This window comes from Lithobates pipiens, unplaced genomic scaffold, assembly GCF_037356315.1.
Source record: "Lithobates pipiens isolate NorthernLeopardFrog02 unplaced genomic scaffold, aLitPip1_a1.2 Scaffold_13, whole genome shotgun sequence".
NCBI classification, from domain to species: Eukaryota; Metazoa; Chordata; class Amphibia; order Anura; family Ranidae; genus Lithobates; species Lithobates pipiens.
Window position 1 is genome coordinate 43015414 of NW_027507718.1, and position 25743 is coordinate 43041156.

At 42.9% G+C, this 25743-nt stretch overlaps 1 protein-coding gene across 2 annotated transcripts in view; it reads left to right on the forward strand.

Annotated features, from left to right (window-relative positions):
• KDM4C (lysine demethylase 4C) overlaps positions 1-25743 on the forward strand; it is a 732113-nt gene that overhangs the window by 73019 nt on the left and 633351 nt on the right. For both annotated transcript variants that reach the window (XM_077475057.1, XM_077475058.1), the window contains exon 5: positions 23038-23231. In XM_077475057.1, the coding sequence (XP_077331183.1) occupies positions 23038-23231 (194 nt within the window). The remainder of the gene's footprint in view (positions 1-23037; positions 23232-25743) is intronic.

A 25743-nucleotide genomic window follows, 5' to 3' on the forward strand; every position in this document is an offset into this window, starting at 1 on the left:
CAATTATGTTCCAGACTTACAATACATCTAATGCATAACAAAATTTAGAGATGTATTGTCTTGAGGACAGTGTAATCAGTATCTATTTCTAAGAAGTCGCAGAACAAATGAATCTAACAGAAATAGTGTCATTGGAATATGCATAGGACAAGTTCCCAAGACAGAGTTATGTTTGACTATATGCATACTGGCAAGATGGATACTGATCCTAAAATTGAGTCCCAGTGGCTCTAGGGAATGTACATATTCCTTCAATCCCCTCTTAAAACATTAATCTATGTTTTCTCTAGTTTTGCCTAATGTCAATGAAACAGGGAGAGGCAAAATACCTTACATGTCTAATCTGGGGTTAAGCCCCCTTTGAATTTTCCTATTTTGCCTTCCCTCAGTGGATTACTGTTGTGTGTTCATTGTAATATTGCCCTCTGTATGTGTGTTCCCACACATAGTATTAATTGCACCCAAATCTTCCGGGTGGTAGATAGTTAATGACCCCGACAGGGACAAAAATAATGACTACGGTTGTCAAGAGCAACAGCCAGAGTTTGCCAGAGTCCTTGGCTATGCGCACAGTCATTTTGATGATTCAGAGTCTAAAACGCCTGCTTCAATCGCTCTTTGAGGGCTAAAATCACCTGCTGCGCCTCCTTTTTCCTTGTATGTTATCTCTGGGTCAGTTTGCATTCTAGCAGCTTGCTTCGCATCTCCTTGTGTAAGAGTTGCTCAGCTCGCGTTCTAGCGGCTTGTTTCGCACTCTCCTTGTGTAAGGATTTTACACGGCTGGCATGGATCCAGGCTTATTGGTTTTCCACCAGGACTGCAGTACTAGTCACGGCTACCACCTTGGTTTCTGGTCCATCCTGGTAACCTCCTTTTCTGGTCTGTGCCAACTGTTTCACCACGACCCAGTCATCGGGCTGGAAGGGATGTGTAGGCAGATCCTGTGGAGAAAGAGGAGAGGTGCGAGTAACATTTCTTTCTACTTGATCTAAAGTTTCAATCAGTTTTCAGACCTACCCTTCCCTAACCTGGTCTAAATGTCCTGTTTCCAAAACTAAAGGTATTCTAGCTCAGGGTGTAGGGAAAAGGCCTACCCATTAAGACTTCAAATGGAGAGTAACCTGTAGTCTTGATGGGAGTCATTCTGATCTCAGCCAGGACTATAGGCAACATCCTATTCCATTTGTGGAAAGTACCCCCTGTAGCTTTTCTGAGCTTATCCTTAATGGTCCTATTCATTCTCTCTACTATCCCTGAACTCTGTGGATGGTATTCCATTTATTTTTAATGCTTTAATTATTGGCAAAGCTTTGATATAAAAGCTGGGCCATCGTCTGAGTTTATCTGTAGTGGGCATCCCCATCTAGGAATCGCTTCCTCCGTGAGTATGCGGACCACTGTTTGTGTGTCTTCTCTTGTGTTTCTGAAGGCCTCTAAACCAAACGGGAAACACATCTTCCTGTTTGCTTTTCCCCACATGCCAAAGAAAGGAACCAATCTGAGTAATACCTCACATGTGGTTTTCCACCCTCTGTGGCCAACGCGCACAGGGATGCATGGCTTCCCCTCTTTGACGATAAGTCCACCTGTGGACTTTTCCTACCTGTCCTCTTCCCATTCTCAGACTCTGGTTCCCTAACCCACCCTTTCAAATCTTGTTCAGTGGCATGTTTCTGGAGTTCAATCAATGTGTGGTCTAGGAGATGCATTTCTTGTGTTAACATTGGCATGGCAGTTTTTGCTTCTTGTGTAGTGGCTGCAAGTTTAGCCATTTTGTCAGCAAGAGCATTTCCTCTTGCTATTGCAGTGTCACTATTTGTGTGTGCTCTGCAATGGATAATGGCTAACTGTATGGCCTGCAATAGAGTGTGAGATCCCCTTGCCATCAGCTGCTACAAATCCTCCCCTTGACCATATGACCCCTGAAACTATATTTGGAATCTGTAAAGATGTTAACATCTTGGCCTTCAAAAAGTTGACAAGCTCTTGTCAAGGCTATTAATTCTGCTGCCTGGGCTGATTGGTGAGGTATTGGGCCTCTATCACTATGTCTGGCAACTGGACTACCGCATATCCTGCATGATATGTGTCGTTTGGTCTCCTCCTGAACAGTTTGCATACAGTCGTGTTCATCCACTACCTCATCTTCCTCACCTTTAAGACCTAGCAGGGCATTCAAAATTGGAGTTGGTCCAGCTGTTGGGGCAGTATACTTCATAATTAGATCACTATTGGATAGTAGGATTACCTCATGTCTGCTCAACCTTTTGTGAAGACGTGTCATCCATTTAAGAGGGTCACATTATGTGTAGTGTACAAAGTGGTTGGTCTATTGAGTGTAAGTGATGTGGCCATGTCTACAACCTTCGCACAGGATGCTAATTAGCCCCTCGCAGGAGGAGGGGGCTTATGCTCGGAGGCATGCCTTGAACCTGAACTGGAACCACCTTTTGAGGAAAAAAGCTATAGGGAGGAGCTTGCCATCATGTTCCTGGGCGAGGACACCTGCCATGGTTTTACAATTTTACCTTACATATACATGAAACCTTTTTCCATAATCTGGGAGACCAAGTGCTGGAGCTACAACCATAGCATTTTTCAAGTACAAGAATGCATTTAACATATCTGGTGACCATGATGCAATATCTGACATTTCAGAACCTGTGGCTTGTCTCAGAATGTTGTCATAGAAGGAACAATCGGGGATCCATTGGCGGCAGTAACCAATAACCCCCAAGAAGGTTAGCATGTCCTTCTTGGTCTGTGGGCGGGCTAGACCCATGAGCGCTGAAGCTCTTTTGTGACTGATTTTCCCCTTTGAGAGTACAAAACCAAGGTAATCAACACTTTCCTGACACCATTGTAACTTTTTTCCTTTACACTTTGTTACCACTTTCAAAAAGATTTTTGCAGAAGACTTACTGAGTCACAGACACTGGCTTCCTTTGAAGGGGATGAGGATGTCATCGACCTATTGCAGCAGGAATGAACCAAACTCAGGTGTCCACCCCTTGAGAATGGTTTGCAAATTGATGGAAAACGCTACTGGTGAATCCACAAAGCCCTGAGGCATTCTACACCAGGTTAAGGTCTGGTTTACAATACGTAACAATACATCTAATGCATAACAAAATTAGAGACACATTGTCTTGAGGAAGGGGCCCGCAAGAGAGCTGGATGCACACAATGATCCCCAGAGAAAAAGGAAACCGTGGTCAAAAAGAAAACAATTTAATCTTCAATGCTGTAAAAGTGAATACATCAGGTATACTATGAGTATAAGAACTTGTATTGTATTATATTCTTGAAACGCATTGAACCATAAATGGAGTCCAACAGAAAGATAAGTGGATACAAATGAAGTGTGGAAATAGTGAAAAAACCTGCTCAGAGGTAAAGGAAGAGTACAAAGCATATAGAAAAAATGGACAGCCAATGCTGTCTTCAATCAAACACTGAAAAGCATAGGCAGAAAGCCCATGCTTGATCCACAGATCTGTGCAGTATGCTGCAGGAGGGGCTACCAAGAGAGCTAGCAGAGTGAAATGTGACTTTACCATATCTTACCCTTTACACGGTTGGTGGTCTCAGATTTTAAGCTCCTCCCACTGCAATTTTGCCATATTAACATTTTGCCATGCATGCTAATTGTTCTCCTCTGGATGCCCAAGGATAACCCTCCCAGGAAATAGGGTGGCATAGATATGTGGTGTACTTTCCAAGTAGAATAAGTGTGTTGAAGACCCTGCTGCCAGATTTCAGACTAATCCATTAAATGGTTTGTTAGCCCAAAAAAAAAAAAAAAATCCTGTTCATTTTAAAGTATGCTATGTAGCACAGTGCTTGTGCTGTGTAATTTGGCCCCCCGTATTGCCTAAAAAAAATCTGGACGATCCTGCATGGCTATACCCTCCCCCCTTTAACCACTTTCAGACCGGACCATTTTGCTGGTAAATGACCAGAGGTCTTTTTACAATTTGGCACTGCGCTGCTTTAACTGGTAATTGCGCGGTCATGCAATGTTGTACCCAAACAAAATTTGCGTCCTTTTCTTCCCACAAATAGAGCTTTCTTTTGATGGTATTTGATTGCCTCTGCGATTTTTATTTTTTGCGATATAAACGTAAAAAGACCGCAAATTTTGAAAAAAAAAATATTTTCTACTTTTTGTTATTAGAAAAATTCAATAAACTCAATTTTAGTCATACATTTAGGCCAAAATGTATTCAGCCACATGTCTTTGGTAAAAAAAAAGTCAATAATTGTATATTTATTGGTTTGCGCAAAAGTTGTCACATCTACAAACTAAGGTACGTTTTCTGGAATTTACGCACCTTTTAGTTTACGACTGCCTATCTCATTTCTTGAGGTGCTAAAATGGCAGGGCAGTACAAACCCCCCCCCCAAATGACCCCATTTTGGAAAGTAGACCCCCTAAGGAAATTGATAAGTGGCATGTTGAGCCCATTGAATATTTTATTTTATTTTTTTGCCTCAAGCGATTGAATAATGACAAAAAAAAAATTTTTTTTTTTTTTTTTTTTTACACAAAGTTGTCACTAAATGATATATTGCTCACACATGCTATAGGCATATGTGAAATGACACCCCAAAATAAATTCTGCTGCTTCTCCTGAGTACGGGGATACCACATATGTGGGACTTTTTGGGAGCCTAGCCGCGTACGGGGCCCCGAAAACCAAGAACCGCCTTCAGGTTTTCTAAGGGCGTAAATATTTGACTTCACTCCTCACTACCTATTACAGTTTTGAAGGCCATAAAATGCCAAGATGGCACAAAACCCCCACAAATGACCCCATTTTAGAAAGTAGACACCCCAAGCTATTTGCTGAGAGGCATGTTGAGTCCATGGAATATTTTATATTTTGCCACAAGTTGCGGGAAAATTACAAACTTTTTTTTCACAAAGTTGTCACTAAATGATATATTGCTCACGCATGCCATGGGCATATGTGAAATGACACCCCAAAATAAATTCTGCTGCTTCTCCTGAGTACGGGGATACCACATATGTGGGACTTTTTGGGAGCCTAGCCGCGTACGGGGCCCCGAAAACCAAGCACCGCCTTCAGGCTTTCTAAGGGCGTTACAGTTTTGAAGGCCATAAAATGCCAAGATGGCACAAACCCCCCCCCCAAATGACCCCATTTTGGAAAGTAGACACCCCTAAATTTAGGGGTACACTAGTGAGACTAGGTAATAAATGGCGGGTGCCCTGAAACTATAAAAAATAACTAACCAACCAGCGTCACCTGTAACAGTTATATGGTGATCACTGGTGAAAGGGTTAACTAGGGGGCAATCAGGGGGCTTTATGCGGTAGTATATGGGGGTCCCTGGCGCTATAAAAAGCTGCGGCGAACCTAAATACCTACCTGCCTAACTAGCGTCACCTGTGACACTAATACAGCGATCAGAAAAACGATCGCTTATTAGGCTGGGTTCACACTGGAGCGATGCGGGAACGCCACGAATCCGCGGCGGGTTCTCGCATCGCATGCCTCCCGGCGGCAGTTCACACTGCCCTATGCGAACTGCTGGGAGTGTCAGTGAAATGTTAATGACACCCCCAGATCAGTTCGCATATCGCAGTGCGATCTGCAAACTCGGATCGCATGGTGTGAACACCCATGCGATCCGATTCTGCTGCGGGCCAAAAAAAGGGTCCCGTGCGAATTTGCGGTGGGTGCGGCGCGAATTCAGCCATACTATCTGTATGGCTGAACTCGAATCGCACAGAGATCGGATGTGATTTGCACTGCAATGCGGTGCGAATCACATTCGTTCTCATAAACCGCTGCAATGTGAACCCAGCCTTAGTGACACTGGCGACGGGGGGTGATCACGGGGTTAAACCTTTATTGGGGGGGTTAGGGGGTACATTAGAACTAAAGGGGGCTAACCCTGACTGCCCTAACAGTTATTACAGTCACAAATGACACCAATGCAAAAAAAAAAAAAAAAAAAAAAAAAAAAAAGACATTGGTGTCACTGTGACTGGGGGGCAGGGGTAATTGGGGGGGTGATGGGGGGGGGGGGTGTGAGTATGCCTGGCATGTTCTACTGTGTAGTGTCGTGTTGGTGCAACTCACCGATCCTCTCTCCTCGGTGTCGGAACGAAAAATACCGACACGGAGGAGAGATTACATCACTTCCTCTCCTGTGTTTACATTACAGGAGAGGAAGTGATGTGACGAAGGATTTCTATTCGTCGGGAGCGATCGCGAGGGGGTGGCCATGAATGAATGGCCGCCCCCTCATCCCGGATCGCTCCCGAACGAATACCGACTGCCGCAGGCACCGGGCGGGGGCCCGATCGGGCCCCCGACCCGCGGGAAGGCAAGGACGTACATGTAAGCCCTTACGCCTGCCCGTGACATTCTGTCGACGTACATCGTCGTGCGGCGGTCGGGAAGTGGTTAAACTGACCACAGTTTACCATGGCTGCTGTACCCTGACACCGTGGTAAGTTTACTTGCCTCTGTCATCCGCAGCTATCGTCTGCTGGCGATCACGTAACTGGCTGGTTCTCTCTCTCTCTCTCTCTCTCTCTCTCTCTCTCTCTCTCTCTCTCTCTCTCTCTCTCTCTCTCTCTCTCTCTCTCTCTCTCTCTCTCTCTCTCTCTCTCTCTCTCTCTCTCTCTCTCTCTCTCTCTCTCTCTCTCTCTCTCTCTCTCTCTCTCTCTCTCTCTCTCTCTCTCTCTCTCTCTCTCTCTCTCTCTCTCTCTCTCTCTCTCTCTCTCTCTCTCTCTCTCTCTCTCTCTCTCTCTCTCTCTCTCTCTCTCTCTCTCTCTCTCTCTCTCTCTCTCTCTCTCTCTCTCTCTTCTCAGCCCTGCCCACCGCAGCTGTCAGCCAGGGAGAGGAGAGAGCCAGCCAGTTATGTGATTGCCGGGAGATGCTGTGAAATACGGTAAAGAAGGCTTTTTTTTTTTTTTTTTTTTTTTTATATAAAACGCAGAGACAGGAGCACCTGTCATTAGGACACAGAGCAGATTATATGAAGTGGGTTAACAACCACTTACCTTTTGGCGGCAAGAACCAGTCTGCTATTACCTTCTGTGGAGAAGTTATTTTTGGCCTGTTGCTAAAATACGTTTATAAAAAAAAAATACCCTTATATTGAAGCTAAAGCCTCCTGAGTGTCTCTGGTCAGTACCACCACCTACCTGGGACATTTATCGATGAATTTGTTTAGTTTAAAACCAGCCTTGGGAGCTGAAGTAAACAAACCAGTTCTGGAGCATAGAGTATAAATTGTGCAGTATTGGGTCTTGTTCACGTTCAAAAGATCTCAACTGTCCAGGGACACTGTATATAACGTGAATTATAAAAACTACTGTGCCACCAATGAAAGTTGGCAAGCTGCTAGCACTACAATTGTACAAAATGTGCAATGTGAATGAGGCATAAAGTGCAGCGCTAAATGGATGTGTGTGTGCAAGTATGCAAGCAATTGAAGTGACAGTGCAACGCTGAATATGGCCAATGGCTCGCACCTACAACATATGTAAAATAATGGTGATATAACATTTTTTTTAACTAAGCAATAAAGAATCACAATGTCAATCAGACTGAATCTAAAAAAGAGTCCAAACAAAAAAGGAGTGACCTCAAGTGAAAAACAGTTAATGAATGGTGAAAGATAGATGTTCTGCCTTTGTGAATTTGAGCCACCATGGGAAGGGTTAGCTGTACCCCTTGGAAAGGGAAACCACCATAGATAGAATTCACTCCAATGTGCAGCCACCACCAGACAGGATGATCAGGTACTCTTGCCAAATAATGTGGGCCCTCTGCCAGCAGCAAGGAGCCAGACAGGCAAGAACACTGGAGAGACTTGAACTTCACAGGAACCAGCATACAAGGATGCACAGCAGCACAGATCCAGCGTCCAGAAAGTCTTGGGCTCCCACCATCAGAAGAAGGATCATTGAAGGAAGAAATCGCCACATTGTTAAAAAAAAAAAAAACCTTAGTTAAGGATTTTACACTAAGTGATGCACTTACATCAATTTAGACAAACGCAGGCACTGTACAGAATGTGATATCAAGGAATGGAATAGAACGCAGTATCATGGATCCAGCACAGCATGTGCTGATGTGTTTCATCCACTTTAATTGTTTGCATACTTGCACACACATCCATTTAGCACTGCACCTTACACTGTATAACATGCCACAGGTATAAGAAAAAATAGCTTATACCCCCAAAAAAAACACCTCTTGGGTTTTGAGGTCTTTTTTTTTTTTTTTTTTTTTTTTTTTTATGTATATTTGCTGTGTATAACAATACAGAATTAAGTTGGAGTTTACACTTTCATTTTATAAACATCAGCAACATAATACGAAAAATAGTTCTATTTGACAAGCCAATATAAAACTTACTTGAAAAATCTCCTTTCATGCTGAGAGTTCTGCCTGTCTGCTGGCCATCTCTTTCTACTATCTTTGGATTCCCTGTATGCGTTTCAGCTTCTCCTTTAGTTTACTCTTGATTTCTTAAGATTACTGTACGTATCCCATGGTATCTGCTGCCTCCAAGCTATGATTCTGTACTGCATAGACCAGTGCAAATGACCGCAACTAACACACGCTGCTGGTTCCAAACAAGTAAGAGTGATGAGAGAGAAAAAGGTTTGGGAGCTCATGATGTTACAAGGAGGCAGAAAAAATACCTTTTTAAAGGAGACATATGGGAATGCAAAAATGGGTAGTACGTGCTACCCCCATACCTGCATTGCATTTTGCTTTATCGTACATCATAGGACACAGAGCCTCAAGTATTTACTTGGTGGGTTATGGGCCTACCTTCAGGTGTTTGCACTGGTGTGACCAATACAGGAAGTTGACTCCCCTATATAACCTCTCCTGCTTCCAGGAGCACTGTTTTTTCGCCGGTGTCTAAGGTGTTGGTCACGAGTGAAGATGTGCTCTGAGGAGCTCCAGGGAGGGATCCATGCTGGATTTAAAAAGAACCTCCACAACCGGATCCATCCTCGCCACTGAGGCCATAGAATGGTACCTGGACCTCGATTCAAGAGCGAGGTTTTGCCTGTAAGCTTCTCTCTGAGAGCTGGACCCTAGGAACCAGGACTTTTTGGTCTTGTTACATTACCTAAAGTTGTCCTGAGGGGTGCTATACAAGGCCCAAAGGAGCGGAACCCCTATTAAAAGGGCCCCAGTCTTTGAAGGTTTGAACTACGCTGCCCGCCATAATGGGTGAAAGTTGGATCTGTGTGTTAAATCGGCAGTATCCTGCAACGAGGACAAGGTAAGGGAAGAAGCTGTGCTTTTTTCCTTCAATATACCTTATATGCCTTTTAAAAATGTCCCCTCTATTGTATGTCCACAAGTTACAGGTACTCGCCTTACATTGTGTTGGCCATTCGAGTCCCTAGCAAGGCCTAAGGATGCAGAGGGGTATGTCCATAAGGTCACGTGGCACTGTGTATGGATGTAACGTCCACACACACAGCACTCGCCGCATAGCTGAGGGGGAAGTGCTGAGGATGCCAATCAGGTTCCACCTGAGGCTTTATATAACGGACACTCATTTCAGAAAGACTTTTTTTAACTGAAGAGAGGCAGTCTGTCACACTAAGACACCAGAGTGCTGGGCACGTAAACTAGCATTTCCAGAAAGGGAAAAACTATTGGTACTTAGCAAAAGAACTGTTATTTTGGTGACCTTGTCTTTGCTAGAATTGTTGTCAAGCATATATTTTGTGTGTACCTATGCTTTGTGCTTTGCACTATCACTTCCAGACCTACTGTAAAGGTACCTAAAGTTTCACCCCCAGGTTCTGGGAATCCCAGTTATGCCTCCATACTGTCTTCCTCTTCGGAGAGATCAGACATGGCAAGCCAGGGTGAGTCATTGGAAGCTAGCGGTGGTGCAACTGCTTCACACACTTCAGCCCCTGTATATGTGACTGAAGATGCATTTTCCTCTGCCTTGCAAGGCTTAGAAGGAAGATTAGCAGCTTTAATTGCATCCTCCATCCAAGTGTATAGGAAGTGTCCTAGATCTCCCTCCCCATCTTCGACTCTTTACAGTCAGTGGAGGGTCCAAAAGAATTATGGGGACAGGATGGGGTATTGCCCTCATGATCGGGAGGAAAGACATGCCGATTATTCCTCTGCGGAGGAAATAATACTTGAGCTTCCTACTTCACAATCTGAAGTACAGAGCCTTGCAAAGATGGTTTGCTTCGCTTTCATGCAGATTTAGCTGAAGGTCCAGTCTCCTCCTTGGGTTCCTTGAAGCCTTTACAGCCTTTGCATGCATTTCTCGTGCACGCATTACTAAAAAAGCTTATTTATACTGAATGGGATCATCCGAATAAGCATTTTTTCCCTCCAAAGAGACTCTCTCAAGTCTCTATCCTATGGAAGAAAAATTCACTAAAAGATGGAAAGTTCCAGCAGTTGACACTGCGATTTCCAATGTAAAAAAGAAAAAAAAGTTTAACTTGCCCAGTGGCCAATGCGCTTATGCTTAACCACTTGCCGACCGCCGCACGACGATGTACGTCCTATTTTTGAAGAGGGATATCTCTGTAACGGCAGCAGCTGCTGCCACAACCGAGATATCCATCTCTTCAGGCGGCGGTCGGCTGTACGATAACGGTGGTCTCCGCGGCGGATTCGCCGCGAGATCACCGCTATCGGCGGCGGGAGAGGTGCCACCCCCCCTCCCGCCGCCCTCCCGCACCTTCCGCTGCTTACCGGAGCCGTCGGTAGCGGCGGAGGCGATCGGGTCCTTCCATCTGCTGGGCATAGAGACAAGTGAGGCTAAGATGGCCCCCACTCGTCTCTATACCATAGGAGGGCGGAAGCGACGTCAAAACGTCACTTCCGCCCATACCTCTTAAAGGTATATATTTTTTTTAAATGTCAGATTTTCTTTCTTTTTTTTTTTTTTTTTTTTTTTTTTTTTTTTTTTTGCATTTTAGGCTAAATATGAGATCTGAGGACTTTTTGACCCCACATCTCATATTTAAGAGGACCTGTCATGCTTTTTTCTATTACAAGGGATGTTTACATTCCTTGTAATAGGAATAAAAGTGATCCATTTTATTTATTTTTTTAAAACAGTGTAAAAATAAATAAAATCAATTAAAATAAATAAGAAAAAAAAATTTTTTTTTAAAAACACCCCGTTATGACGAGCTTGCGCACAGAAGCGAGCGCATACGTGAGTAGCGCCCGCATATGAAAACGGTGGTCAAACCACACATGTGAGGTATCGCCGCGATCGCTAGAGCGAGAGCAATAATTCTAGCCCTAGACCTCCTCTGTAACGCAAACAATGCAACCTGTAGAATTTTTTAAATGTCGCTTATGGAGATTTTTGAGGCTAAAAGTTTGACGCCATTCCACGAGCGGGCGCAATTTTGAAGCATGACATGTTGGGTATCAATTTACTCGGCATACCATTATCTTTCACAGTATAAAAAAAATTGGGCTAATTTTACTGTTGTCTTATTTTTTTTATTCAAAAAAGTGAATTTTTTCCAAAAAAAGTGCGCTTGTAAGACCGCTGCGCAAATACGGTGTGAAAAAAAGTATTTCAATGACCGCCATTTTATTCTCTAGGGTGTTAGAAAAAAAACAATATAAAATGTTTGGGGGTTCTAAGTAATTTTCTAGCAAAAAAAACTGTTTTAAACATGGAAACACCAAGTCTGAAAAAGAGGCCTGGTCCTTAAGTGGTTAAAGATCCAAAAGATAAGAAGTTGGAAGGTCTGTTTTCCTTAGCAGGTACTGTTGCTCAGCCTGCAATTGCAGCTATAGGCATCTGTCAGTCCTTAAAGGACCAGTTCACAGAACACAACACAACACAACAAGCAGAGGAACTGACTGTGCTACGATGCTATGAAGGATTCTATTCACCAGGCATCACGCTTTGCGCTTGTACTTGTACATATGCGAAGGACCCTTTTAGTTAAAGGGTTGGTCAGCTGAAACGCCTTGTAAGAACCTTCTAACTAGTTTCCCCTTTAAGAGAGAACGATTATTTGGCGATAGTTTGGATAAATACATTCAAACAATTTCCAGCGGAAAGAGTACTCTTTTGCCAGTCAAAAGAAATTATAAGCGTCCTTTTGTTTTAACTGTTTGGCCTCCGCCTTCACACCAGGCATAAAGGAAGACCTGGGGCCGCAAGTCTGCAAAGCAGAATACGAGACCTCGTTATAAAGAGGCATCTCCCCTCACCAAGGTGGGGGAAGACTTCTGATGTACTCAGAAGTCTGGCAAAGGGAGATTCAGGACAGATGGGCTCTCTCCACAGTGTCTCTAGGATACAAGCTAGAGCTTAGAGCGTTTCCACCGTCTCGTTTTCTGAGATCAAACGTTCCCAAGGATCCAGGGAATTCTTGTTGCAAGCATGAGACCGGTTATTGGCTCAAGGGGTGATCAGACAGATTCCCAAACAAGAGCAAGGTTTGGTGTTTTACTCAAACCTATTTACGGTGCCAAAGCCAAATGGGTATATCGGACCAAGTCTATAGATCTATGGAATCTAAATTGGTTCCTGAAGCTCCTTTTGAATGAAGTCAATCAAGTCAGTCGTTTCCATCCTGCAAGGAGGAGAACTTCTGGCATCCATGGACATCAGAGATGCATATCTGCATGTCCCTATATTTCCTCCTCACCAGAGGTTTCTGCGGTTTTAAGTAGAACAGAGGTATTTTTAGTTTATAGCCTTGCCCTTCAGGCTTGCTACAGCACCTCGGGTATTCACTAAGGTATTAGCACACCTCTAGCCAGGTTAAGGGCACAGGGCATAACTGTCTTTGCTTACGTAGATGATCTATTGTTAATAGACCATTCAGTGGCTCGCTTGAAGCAAGGTGTAGCCATTACAAGCAGTTACCTGGAAGGTTTGGGTTGGATTCTCAACCTAAAGAAATCCTCCTTAAAGCCACTAAGCAGGCTGGAGTATCTGGGCCTGATCATAGACACAGCCCAGAAAAGGGTGTTCTTGCCTCCCGCAAGGATCAGCTCCATACAAGAGCTGGTGAGGATGATCAGGTCGAAGAGAAATCCTTCAATTCGCGTTTGCATGATGTTCATAGGGAAGATGGTAGCTTCATTCGAAGCAGTTCCCTATGCCTAATTCCATTTGAGACTGTTTCAAAACCGAATCCTGTCTGCTTGGAAAAAATGATTCAAGCTTTGGACTTGCAATGTGGCTGTTCCCATGAGTGTCACAAAGCCTCAGTTGTGTGGTTACTATATTGGAACCTGCTGAAGGGAAAGTCATTCAGACCAACTATCTGGAAGGTAGTAACGACAGATGCCAGCCTTTCAGGCTGGGGAGCAGGAGCCTTGCCCATCAACATCCTAGAGATTCCGGCAGTGTATCTGGCTCTAGAAACCTGGACCACCAGGTTAAAGAATTCTCCTGTAAGGATCCAATCCAACAATGCCACGGCTGTGGCATATATCGATCACCAAGGGGGCACCAAGAGTCTCTCGGCTCAGACAGAGGTGAACCAGATTCTAACTTGGGCAGAAGAGAATGTCCCATGCCTATCGGCAGTTTTCATTCCAGGAGTAGAGAATTGGTAGGCGGACTATCTAAGTCGCCAGCAGTTATTCCCAGGGGGAATGGTCTCTTCACCCCAAAGTGTTTCGGGCTGTTTGCGAAAGATGGGGGACTCCGGGCATAGACCTTCTAGCGTCCAGATTCAACATGAAGCTAGTCAACTTTGTGTCCAGGGCAAGGGACCCACTCGCATACGGAACAGATGCGTTTTGGGACCCCGTGGGATCAGCTCTCACTGATCTATGCATTTCCCCCCGATTCAGTTGCTACCTCGAGTCCTTTGCAAGATCAAGCTGGAAAAAGAGTCTGTAATACTGGTAGCACCAGGATGGCCCAGAAGGTCATGGTACACAGAATAAATAAATATGGCAGTGGAGGATCCATGGCCCCTCCCACTAAGGCCAGACCTGCCATCTCAGGGGCCGATATTCCATCCTACTTTACGAACGCTAAATTTAAGCGCTTGGCTATTGAGACCCACTTTCTGAAGAAATTTGGGCTTTCCAGGTCAGTTATCTCTACTTTGATTAATGCTAGGAAGCCCGCTTCTAGAGCTATACATTATAGAGTCTGTAAAGCTTATGTTTCCTGGTGTGAATCCAAGGGTTGGCACCCTCTGAGATTTATCATAGGCAGAATTCTTGCCTTTCTACAATTAAGCGTAGAGATTAATTTGGCCCTGAGTACTATTAAGGACCAAGTCTCAGCCTTATCAACTTTTATTTCAAAGAGCACTTGCTATGCATTTAGTCCAGGGTTTCATGCAAGGAGTGCTGCGGATTAATCTGCCAATTAAATCACCCTTAAGCCCTTAGGACTTAAATTTAGTTTTGTCGGTGTTACAAAAACAGCCATTCGAACCGTTACAGCATGTTCCCTTAGTCCTTCTGACTAGGAAGCTGATATTTTTGGTTGCTATATCCTCACCAAGGAGGGTTTCAGAATTGGCTGCTCTTTCTTGTAAAGAGCCATATTTGATTATTCATGAGGACAGAGTGGTGTTACGCCCTCGTCCAGGCTTTTTGCCAAAGGTGGTTTCAGGCTTTCTTCTGAATGAAGATATTGTCCTGCCATGGTTTTTCCCAAGACCATGTTCCAGGGAAGAAAAGTCACTACATTGTCTTGATCTAGTGAGAGCAGTGAAAATCTATTTAAAGAAAACTGCTCAGATTCGTAAGACTGATGTCTTATTCTTCTGCCAGAGGGTCCTAAAGGACAGGCAGCGTCGAAATCCACTGTCGCTAAGTGGATTCGGCAAGTTATAATTCAAACTTATGAATTAAAGGGAAAGATTCTCCCTTTTCAAGTTAGGCTTGATTCGCACTAACGCGTTTTTTGATGCATTTTGCAGAAATGCAGGGACATTTTTCAACATGGGTTCCTATGGAACATGTTCACATCAATGCATTTTTGTGCCTATGCGTTTTTGGAAAGGGTCGGGGACTTTTTTTTTCATGCAAAATGCAGCGTTTTGCATGTAATAGAAGTCAATGGACCCACATCAAAAAACGCAAGTAATGTTTTTACCGCGTTTTGCGTTTTTTATTTAATTTTTTCAATTTTTTTTTTTCACTGTATATAGCTGGTTGCTAATCAACCACAGTTTAAAAAAAAAACCCTCAAAAAGCGGTAAAGGCGTGTCCAAAAATGCCACAAGCACTGCAAAAGGCACTGCAAAAATGCTCAAAAGCATCATGCATAGATGTGAATCGAGCCTTAAGGCGCACTCTACCAGAGCGGTTGGTGCTTCTTGGACAGTGCGTCACCAGGCCTCCATGTCTCAGATCTGCAAGGCCGCGACTTGGTCTTCAGTACATACATTTGCAAAAATGTTATCAAGTGAATGTAAGATGGAATGAGGATCTTGCCTTTGGGCGCAGTGTGCTGCAGGTAGCAGTATAAGTCCTCAGGTCTGGGGGTTACCCTACGTTTTGTGTCTCCCTCCCCTCAAGTAGCATTGCTATGGGACCTCCCACTAAGTAAATACTTGAGGCTCTGTGTCCTGTGATGTACGGTAAAGAAAATAGGATTTTTAAAACGGCTTACCTGTAAAATCCTTTTCTTGGAGTACATCATAGGACACAGCTCCTGCCCCTCTGTTTTATGGGGTGAGAGTATATTGCTTATATTGCTTGGCTACAAAAACTGAGTGCTCCTGGAAGGAAGAGGGGTTGTATAAGAGAGTCAACTTCTTGTATTGGTTATACCAGTGTCAACACCTGAAGGTAGGCCCATAACCCACTAAGTAAATACTTGAGGCGCTGTGTCCTATGATGTACTCCAAGAAAAGGATTTTACAGGTAAGCTGTTTTAAAAAGACTATTGTTTCTTTCCTCAGACCTTTAGTTTTTGCAGAATTAGCCTTTTTGAAGATCCCAGAATCCACCTCCAACTGTTCTTTTTCAGTTAAAGCGGGATTCCGCTCTTTTTTTTTTTTTTTTTTCTTACCTGTGTCACAGGTGGGCGAGTGCTACCTTCGATTGGCATCCACGTCCGGCGTTTATTTGACCCCCGGCGCTACAAATCTTTCCCCCAGGATGACTTATAAAAACCTGCTCTGGTGTTTTCCATTTTAACTGTGGGCGTCTGAAGCCCACAGGCATTTACTTCCTGGTATATGATGACGTCTGGCTCCCAGCATGCTCCGCTCCATCTTGCACATGCTCAGTGTGCAATAGTGGTAATGGCAGATACAGCTGCCTGCCCACTTTAAAAATGGCAAATTCGTACACGCCCTCGTCACGTGACCGGCATCCTAACGAAATCTCGCGAGATTTCGCAATTTCATTGTCCCCCATGGATTCTTGGGAAATAGCTTACAAATTTCCCAGGGACCATTGCGAGGACGATAGCCACGCCTACTCCCACGGGAGGACAACCCGGAAGTCAGCTGAAACATCAGAAATAAAAGGTAAGTAAATAATATTTTTTTTTTCAGGGTTCGTTTAGGTAAGTATGCTATCTGTTGATTTTAATAACATGAAGTTTCATTTTCAGGTACCAAACCACTTTAAGTTTCCAGGGGGTGAAAACATCTCCACAATCCAACCACTCCTTCACTCCCTCCCTCTGGAGGACATGTGGGTGTGTTTGGTGAAGAGGTGCACACCCAAGCTGCTATCTAGAACAGCAAGTTCTTCACATGCCTCTGTTTCCATGGCAGCATGTCCCCAGCTGAAACCCAGAAGCAGAGACAGTGTGTTACATACATTGAAATCTCCTCACCTTTCTCTGGCTGTTACCTGCAAGCTCTCCTCTGAGAGACTCCAACACCTCTCCCCTGGGGTTTGATGTTCCTTCCTGCATCCTCCGAATTCCCTGCCCCCTTCTCCCCTTACTCATTAAAAGTCTGTATCAGTGTCTCCTCCAGTCCATGAGGGGAGGGGGGTGAGTCACTTCTCATGTTCATCAATAAACAAAGATAAGTTCTCTGCACACAGCACTGTGTTCTGTGTCTGTTCTCTGAAATGAACACATTGCTATGTCTATAGAGCATACCTGTGTACATTACATAGGAGTTGAGACTGACAACTCCCCCACATCTACAGTGATCTCTCAAAATGTCCCCAGAGTCTCCTTTTTATCGTACATCAAAATCATCCCTTTGTCACACTACTCCCTATACAGTCGCATCATACCCATCCCTGCACAGCATTGAATGGCTCTGCATGGCATGTGGTGGCGCTGTAAGGCATGCAATGGCACCGTATGCCATGCAATGACTGCACAACATGTGATGGTACTGTACGGCATGTGATCCTGTAATACGCTATTTACAATGATGGGAACATTATTGCTATAGGGGTACTATGTAATACGCCAATTATAGGGGAGCAAAGCTCTGTCCATGTCTGAGGAGCTCTGGGCTTCAGTATGAAAATACAAGTAGATGTGAATGGAAGGTTTCATTGTCTCATATAAAAATCCAGATAGTCAATAAAAGGATTCATTCACAATTTTAGCTCTGATTTATTTCATTTTACTATACCAGTAATGCATGGAATGCCTGTGTGCTGTCACATCCATATCTGTATTCTGCTTTACACATGTATTGTTTTCACTCTGGTAGCTAGTACTGTGTATGAGCCAGATCATTGTTGGTATTGCACACATAGAATTGATACACAAGCAAACCACCGGACCAGCAGTACAATCCTGAAGAGCTGGTGCAGTGTTCTACTCTGCAGCTGGAGACCCCCAACAAAAGATTTTTTGCACACACAGAAACAATACACTCCTGCGCACAGGCGAACCACCGGTAGCAGCAGTACTTAAATGCTGGGGTTGCTGAAGAGGTGCTCACTGCTGTGCTCTGAGGAAGAGGGAGTTGTCCCTCGAAACGCGTCAGCTGGTCGGTGACCTTTGTGGGTTTTCTGTGACACATTCTGAGAGGTCTTGTTCATCTGTGACTGGATGCTGCTACTTGTTGACCACTCATATGGCAAGCACTTTCATTATTGTTTGTGAGTAGTTTTCTTCTTATCTTTCCAATAAGTATCCTTTAACCACTTCAGCCCCAGACCAATAAACACCTTAAGGACCAGAGGTCTTTTTCCAATTTCGCACTGCGCTGCTTTAACTGGTAATTGCGCGGTCATGCAATATTGCACCCAAACGAAATTTGCGTCCTTTTCTTCCCACAAATAGAGCTTGCTTTTGATGGTATTTGATTGCCACTGCGATTTTCATTTTTTGCGATATAAATGGAAAAAGAGCGAAAATAAAAAAAAAAAAAAAGATATTTTCTTCTTTTTGTTATAAGAAAAATCGAATAAACTAAATTTTAGTCATACATTGAGGGCAAAATTTATTCAGCCACATGTCTTTAGTAAAAAAAGTCAATAAGCGTATATTTTTTGGTTTGCGCAAAAGTTATAGCGTCTACAAACTAGAGTACATTTTCTGGAATTTACACAGCTTTTAATTTGACTGCCTATCTCATTTCTTGAGGTGCTAAAATGGCAGGGCAGTACAACCCCCCCCAAATTATCCCATTTTGGAAAGTAGACGCCCCAAGGAAATTGCTGATGGTTATGTTGAGCCCATTGAATATATTATTTTTTTTGTCCTAAGGCACAAAAATTAAATGATATATTGCTCACACATGCCATAGTTATATGTGGAATTGCACCCCAAAATATATTCCGCTACTTCTCCCGAGTATGGGGATACCACATGTGTGGGACTTTTTGGGAGTCTAGTCGCGCACGGCACCCCGAAAGCCAATCACCACCTTCAGGATTTCTAAGGGTGCAAATTTTTTGATTTCACTCCTCACTACCTATCACAGTTTCGAAGGCCATAAAATGCCAAAATAGCACAAAACCCCCCAAAATGACCCCATTTTGCAAAGTAGACACCCCAAGCTATTTACTGAGAGGCATGTTGAGTCCATGGAATATTTTATATTTTGCCACAAGTTGCGGGAATATTACAAACTTTTTTTTTTTGCACAAAGTTGTCACTAAATGATATATTGCTCACACATGCTATGGGCATATGTGAAATGACCACATGTGTGGGACTTTTTGGGAGCCTAGCCACGTACGGGACCCCGAAATCCAAGCACCGCCTTCAGGATTTCTAAGGGCATGAATTTTTTATTTTACTCCTCACTACCTATCACTACCTATCACAGTTTTGAAGGCCATAAAATGCCAAGATGGCACAAACCCCCCCCAAATGACCCCATTTTGGAAAGTAGACACCCCAAGCTATTTGCTGAGGGCCATGTTGAGACCATTGAATATTTTTTTTATTTTTTTTTTTTTTTTGTCCCAAGGGATTGAATAATGACAAAAAAAAAAAAAAATTTTTTTTTACAAAAAGTTGTCACTAAATGATATATTGCTCACACATGCCATGGTTGTATGTGGAATTACATCCCAAAATATATTCCGCTACTTCTCCCGAGTATGGGGATACCACATGTGGGGGACTTTTTGGGAGCCTAGCCACATACGGGACCCCGAAAACCAAGCACTGCCTTCCGGATTTAAATATAAAATGCTATCAAAAAAAATGTTAGCGATCGCAGGGATCAGGCCTGACTCTGCGATCGCTGCAGTTATGTGTTTAGTGTTTTGTAAGTGACAGTGATCGATCGATACTGCACTTGGGTGGGCTGGGCAGAGGGGCAAAACGCAGGTGCTAGCAGGTATCTGGGCTGATCCCGCTAACAATGCGTTTTTTTGGAACCCTAAACTGCTGGGGACGCTAGTATAGATCTGATCAGATATTGATCTGTTCAGATTCTATACCACTACAGGAGGTTTATGCTTTGCGTGTGGGTGTTAGCGGTACTGGCACTAACCTAGCGCTGCCTGGGGCGACGCAGACCCTGACCCTAAAACCTAAATTGATATCACCCGCCGGGTGATCAGGGGGTTAAACCTTTATTGGGTAATAAATGGTGGGTGCCCTGATGCTATAAAAAGCAAACTAACTAACCAGAGTCACCCGTAACACTTATACGGTGATCAGTGGTGAAAGGGTTAACTAGGGGCAATCAGGGGGTTCAAATTTTTATTAGGTAGTATATGGGGGTCCCTGGCGCTATATAAAAACCTGACGGGGAACCTAAATAACTAACTGGCTAACCAGCGTCACCAGTGACACTTATACTGTGATCGCTGGTGAAAGGGTTAACTAGGGGCAATCAGTGGGTTAAAACCATTATTGGGTAGTATATGGGGGTACCTAACGCTATAAAAACCTGGCGGTGAACCTAAAAAAATAACTAGCTACCTAGCGGCACTAGTGACACTAATGCAGCTATCAGAAAAATGATTGCTTAGTGACACTGGCAAAAGGGGGGGAAAGGGTTAACTAGGGGCAATCGGGGTTAAAACCATTATTGGGTAGTATATTGGGGTACCTAGCGCTATAAAAACCAGGCGGTGAACCTAAAAAAATAACTAGCTACCTAGCGACAGTAGCGACACTAATGCAGCGATCAGAAAAATGATCGCTTAGTGACACTGGCAAAAGGGGGTGAAAGGGTTAACTCTAGGGGCAATCAGGGGGTTAAATCTTTATTGGGGGGTGATGGGGGGCTACCCTGGACCTAACACTAACTGCCCTGACAGTTTTTACTGTTACAACTGACACTGAATGCAGTGATCAGTAAAGAAATGATCAATGCAATCAGTGACACTGTGACTGGGGGGGGGGGAGGGGGGATCAGGGGGGGGGTTTGTGTGCCTGTGTGCACCTACATGTCAGTGTAGTGTTGGTGCACACTTACTTTTAGTCTTCTCCTCGTAGTCCGGTCAAAAAGACCGCCCTGAGGAGAATGACATCACTTCCTCCTTCCTGTGTAAACAATACACAGTGGGAGGAGGCTTCTCATTGGCCAGGAGCGATCCAGAGGGGGTGGCCAGAAACCAACGGCCATCTCCGCATCACGGATCGCTCCTGGAGCGAACCGGACCACCGTATCCAGCGGGAGGGGGTCCGATTGGACCCCCCACCCGCTGGAAGGCAGGCACGTACATGTACGTGCTTGTGCCTGCCTGTGCCATTGTGATGACGTACAATGTCAATACGGCGGTGCTTAAGTGGTTAAGGATAATGCACATGGCTGGTGCGCCCTCTGTTTTTCTTTCATTGTTGGTATTGCACTGTATGAAATTCTGTACCCACAGGTATTTAGCTCGTTTGTTAACAGAATGGAGGCACTTCTGAGAGGGCTGGGAAGATTTTTAGATATCAGAAGCTCACATAGAATGATGTAAGCAAAAAAAAAGGAAACCAATACTTCTCTTTTAAACAAAATATCAGAGGGCCATTAAGTAGTTGATGTACTGTATATTGATTTTTATTTTTTTTTGACAATAAGGATATTGTTTAGTGTCACTTTAAGTTTATACATATACCGTACAATCGTATCTATAGTCTGGAATTTAAAATTGGTGCAATGAGCAGCAGCATGTAGTTTTATGTAAAAGTATATAAATATGTACTGTATATGTATGCTTTTATATATTAAACATTACCAACTCATACTAGCATCCCTCTCCCTCTCATCTACTTATGGCTGTGTTTGTTTATGCCGAATAACAGATGCATGTGCTGGTCACTGGAAACTTTTTATCCAAGTTGTTTTTAGGGCTCATGGACCCGGCCGCCTGAACACGTTAAGCATAATTCCCAGTGTATTTTCTCCAACCAGGCAACCTAGGTACAGCAAACAGTCTGTCATTACCTTGAATGGCTGTGAACCACTGTATTTGTGTATATGGTGGTGCTATCATGTACATGACTGCAGGCATACGAGTGCAAAAAATTTATTTATTTTTTATTTTTTTCAAATTCTTATAGTCTGCACTGGTGCTTAAGATGTATGCATGTACACACAGGTACAGCGGTGCACATCCATTCATATTAATAGACTGTACACCTGGGTGGAGGGAATTTATCGGTCAATATGCTGAATGGGCATAGATGGCCTGGGTGCAAGAGCCCGAAAACCACTTGATAAATGGTTTCCAGGCATGGCTGGCCCATGTGAATTAGCCGTACAAAGCCTTGTTCCAGTCTGTCTATTATGGCACTTGTCTGAGAAGGTCCCTCCCTAAGACAATAGTATCTTTCATATTGGAGATAATGCCACTTTTTATAAATAAATATTACTAAAAATCATATTTTTTACTTTTGTTACCTTTATTTCTTTTGATATGGTTATAGCTCTTTGTATTTGTCATATCTATAAAACATTTGTAAAAATTAACTAGAAATCCGCGATTATGTTTTCTTTAACAGGTTACACCTATTTTCCATTTCACAGAAATAGGAAAGGTCTAGTATATCAATTTGATACGTTTTTATTTAACACAAAAAAAGGCCAGTTGCATATAAATTAATGTCATCATAATGGTTTTTGTTTCACTTTGAATGCAAGAGCTGCCTTGTGTCAGATAAGGTAAAATGAAAGAATGCCTGTAAGCAGTGCATTGGGGACTTGAGTATTGATATGTTCGCTGCATGCCCTACAATTTATTTCTTGAGATAAGAAACAGTCTGTGGTTTCTGAAAGGTCAGAGAGTAGATAGTAGGAGTCTCAGTATGTGATAAATGTCATGGCAAGCAGTATCAAACCCAACATGAGTGTATCATTGTACGTTCTCTGCGAACAGTCTCCTGCTACAGCGCTTATCTGGCTCAGCATTAATTATACCTTTTATCTAATGCATCACATATATTATCTCCCCTTTGGGATTTACCAGCTCTTTATCTTGCAGTGAGTAAGCTGATAGGCAGTGGCCTGAAGTGTTATCATTGATTTTAGTTGTGTTAGTAAAGACAATAGTATGCTGAATTTACCTTTTTTGGACTGTTGTGTGTTTGTATTGCTTTCTGTGGCAATATTAACATTTTTCACAAACAGGGTTACATGTCAGTGTACATTTTTATCCCTGGAGAACTAGATGGCTAAATGGCTTGCATTTATTTTTGCTACAGGATATAAATGAATGGAAAATTTCTCGCTTAAATACCATCTTGGATGTTGTAGAAGAAGAATGTGGCATCTCTATTGAAGGTGTAAATACTCCTTATCTCTACTTTGGCATGTGGAAGACCACGTTTGCATGGCATACAGAAGATATGGATCTTTATAGCATCAACTACCTCCACTTTGGGGAGCCAAAGTCATGGTAATATTTCACTCGTTATCCATTGTTTTACTAATACTTATTTGACTATAACAATCTTTTTGAGTTGGCATCTCCTTTGCTTGGATTTGTATAAAAAAAATGTGCTAACATCAGATGTTAAAATCTGAGTAAAATCCACTGTGGCCAAATCAGAGTATGCATGTGGATATAGTGATGGGAGAATGATGAAGGTATTGGTCAGGTTACCAGCACTGATCTGAGAAGTAATAGAGCATGGCACAAATGCACAAATCTGTAACCTCTACATTTGTGATGTCCTCAGTTATGGGGTTTATTCAACATTTTGATGTTGATGAGCATAGTGCAACAACCAACTCTGTGTGCTGACAACCTGACTGAAGCAAGGCTGCCCTACAATTTACAATTTTACTGTACAAATTTTCCTTAGATTTGCCCAAAACTAATATTTATTACAGGTACTTGTATAGCATTAGTACTATATAGTATTAGTACAATACAGCAGTATTGCACATTCACATCAGTCCCTGCCCTGAAGGAACTTAAAATCTAAGGTCCCTAAGTCACATTCATACATACAGTACATATACCATATTTGCCGGAGTATAAGGCGACTGGGCGTATAAGGCAACCCCCTATTTTTCAAGTGAAAACATAGGTTTTGGGCAATACTCGCAGTATAAGACTACCCCCCTTCTGAGGCAACACCATTTAAAAAAAACATTAGAACCATTAAATACGAAGCAAGAATGCCAACTACTCATCCTCCATGCTGTGATATGTCATCAAGCAAATCAAACAATAACACAAACAGATCTATTGAATGCCACAACGCTGGAAAGTAGAATTTTTCACTAACTAAACCTATACCACTTTTGGGTTACATTCTATGGGAATTGTCCACCAAAATGCATTTAATAACCCCCCTGTCATATGTCCCAGATTTACCTGTCCCTCTTGGGTGCCTGGGACCTCAAAGGCAAACAGCAGGATGTATAGTAGTAGGAGATCAGTGAATGGATTTACCCAGGGAAGTATGGTGAGCTGTGTATTATTTTAATGAATACAACGTCTGCTTGTATTGACAGAGGCTGTTACTCCAATCCAAGCAGGCTCTGTATTCATTAATAGAATACATCACTCGCCGGGATTGGCTCAACGGCGTATACTGTTTGTAGCTGAAGCCACATACAGTATTAACAGACATTTGGGGGCTGACCTCTGTCGGGCAGCATTGTATACCCGGCGTATAAGACGACCCCCGATTTTTGGGCATTTTTTTTTAAGTGTAAAAGGTAGTCTTATACGCCAGAAAATACAGTACTAGGGCCAATTTAGACAGGATTCAGTTCACCTTCCAGCATGTCTTTGCAGTGTGGGAGGAAACCGGAGTCCCCGGAGGAAATCCACGCAGGCACAGAGAGAACATGCAAACTCCAGGCAGGTAGTTCCATGGTTGGCATTCAAACTGACAACCTTTTATGAGGTCAAACCTAAATATTTTCAATTTGTCTGCGATCAGGCAGGCCCCTGCATTACATAGTTAAAGGTAAATCTAAGGAAAATGAAATAAGAAAATTCTATAATTTATGGCCAGCTTAAAGGCCACCTTCTGTTCAGGGTGTTAAACCTCTGGTGATCTGAAGAAACTGAATTCTAGTGAGGCTTGCTGCAAAATTAATGATTTCTTTATCCTGACTGTCATAAATCCTAAGCTTGCGTGAAAGATTTCATACAAATATTTAGAGCTGCATGATTAATCGTCAAGAATCGTTAACGCAATTTTTTCCCCCGTTGTGAGCTTGGAAAAAGTGATTCATGATTCTTTCTATGCAAAGAATTCTCTCTGCTCTTCTGAAGCCACAGCTGCCAAAAGAAAGGAAGAAAAAAAAAGGGCAGTCTGCCAAGTATAACAGCATTCTTTAGCAGTGGAACTTATTTATAAAATTGTAACAATTTTGTCAAAGAAATAGACTTTTTGTGTGTAAATGAGGAAAGTTTAACCACTTAAACCAGTGTTTCTGAACCTTTTTGCCTTCGGGGAACCCTTGGTAAAAAGTTTGAGATCTCGGGGAACCCCTGAAAAAAAAATTCAGCGCTAAAGCTCATGGATCATTGGATCTGATCAGGGAGCTGTAGATATAACAGCAATAAAGAAACCATATCAAATAATAGAATAGATATTGTAAAAACACTTACCTCCTTAATGTGAAACTTGGGCTAGCTTTTTTTTTTTTTTTTTCTGCACAAATGCTCTTTTCTGGGTCGAACCTGAGATAAGCACACACAGATTTCTTCTTCAACTGAAAGTAAACAATTTCGCTCCTAGCTCTTGATGCTTGTTAAATAGGAAAAAACTTGCTGGTATCCTTCCTCACTTCCAAGGCCAAGCAGCAGAGGAAACATCTCCAGATTTCCTTTCACAACATGGCTTTTCCAAAAATTAAATTTTCTTTTGAATCCAAGTATCTTGTCACTTGAATTCAGGATATTTTCTCCAGAACCTTGCATAGACTTGTTCAGAAGGTTCATA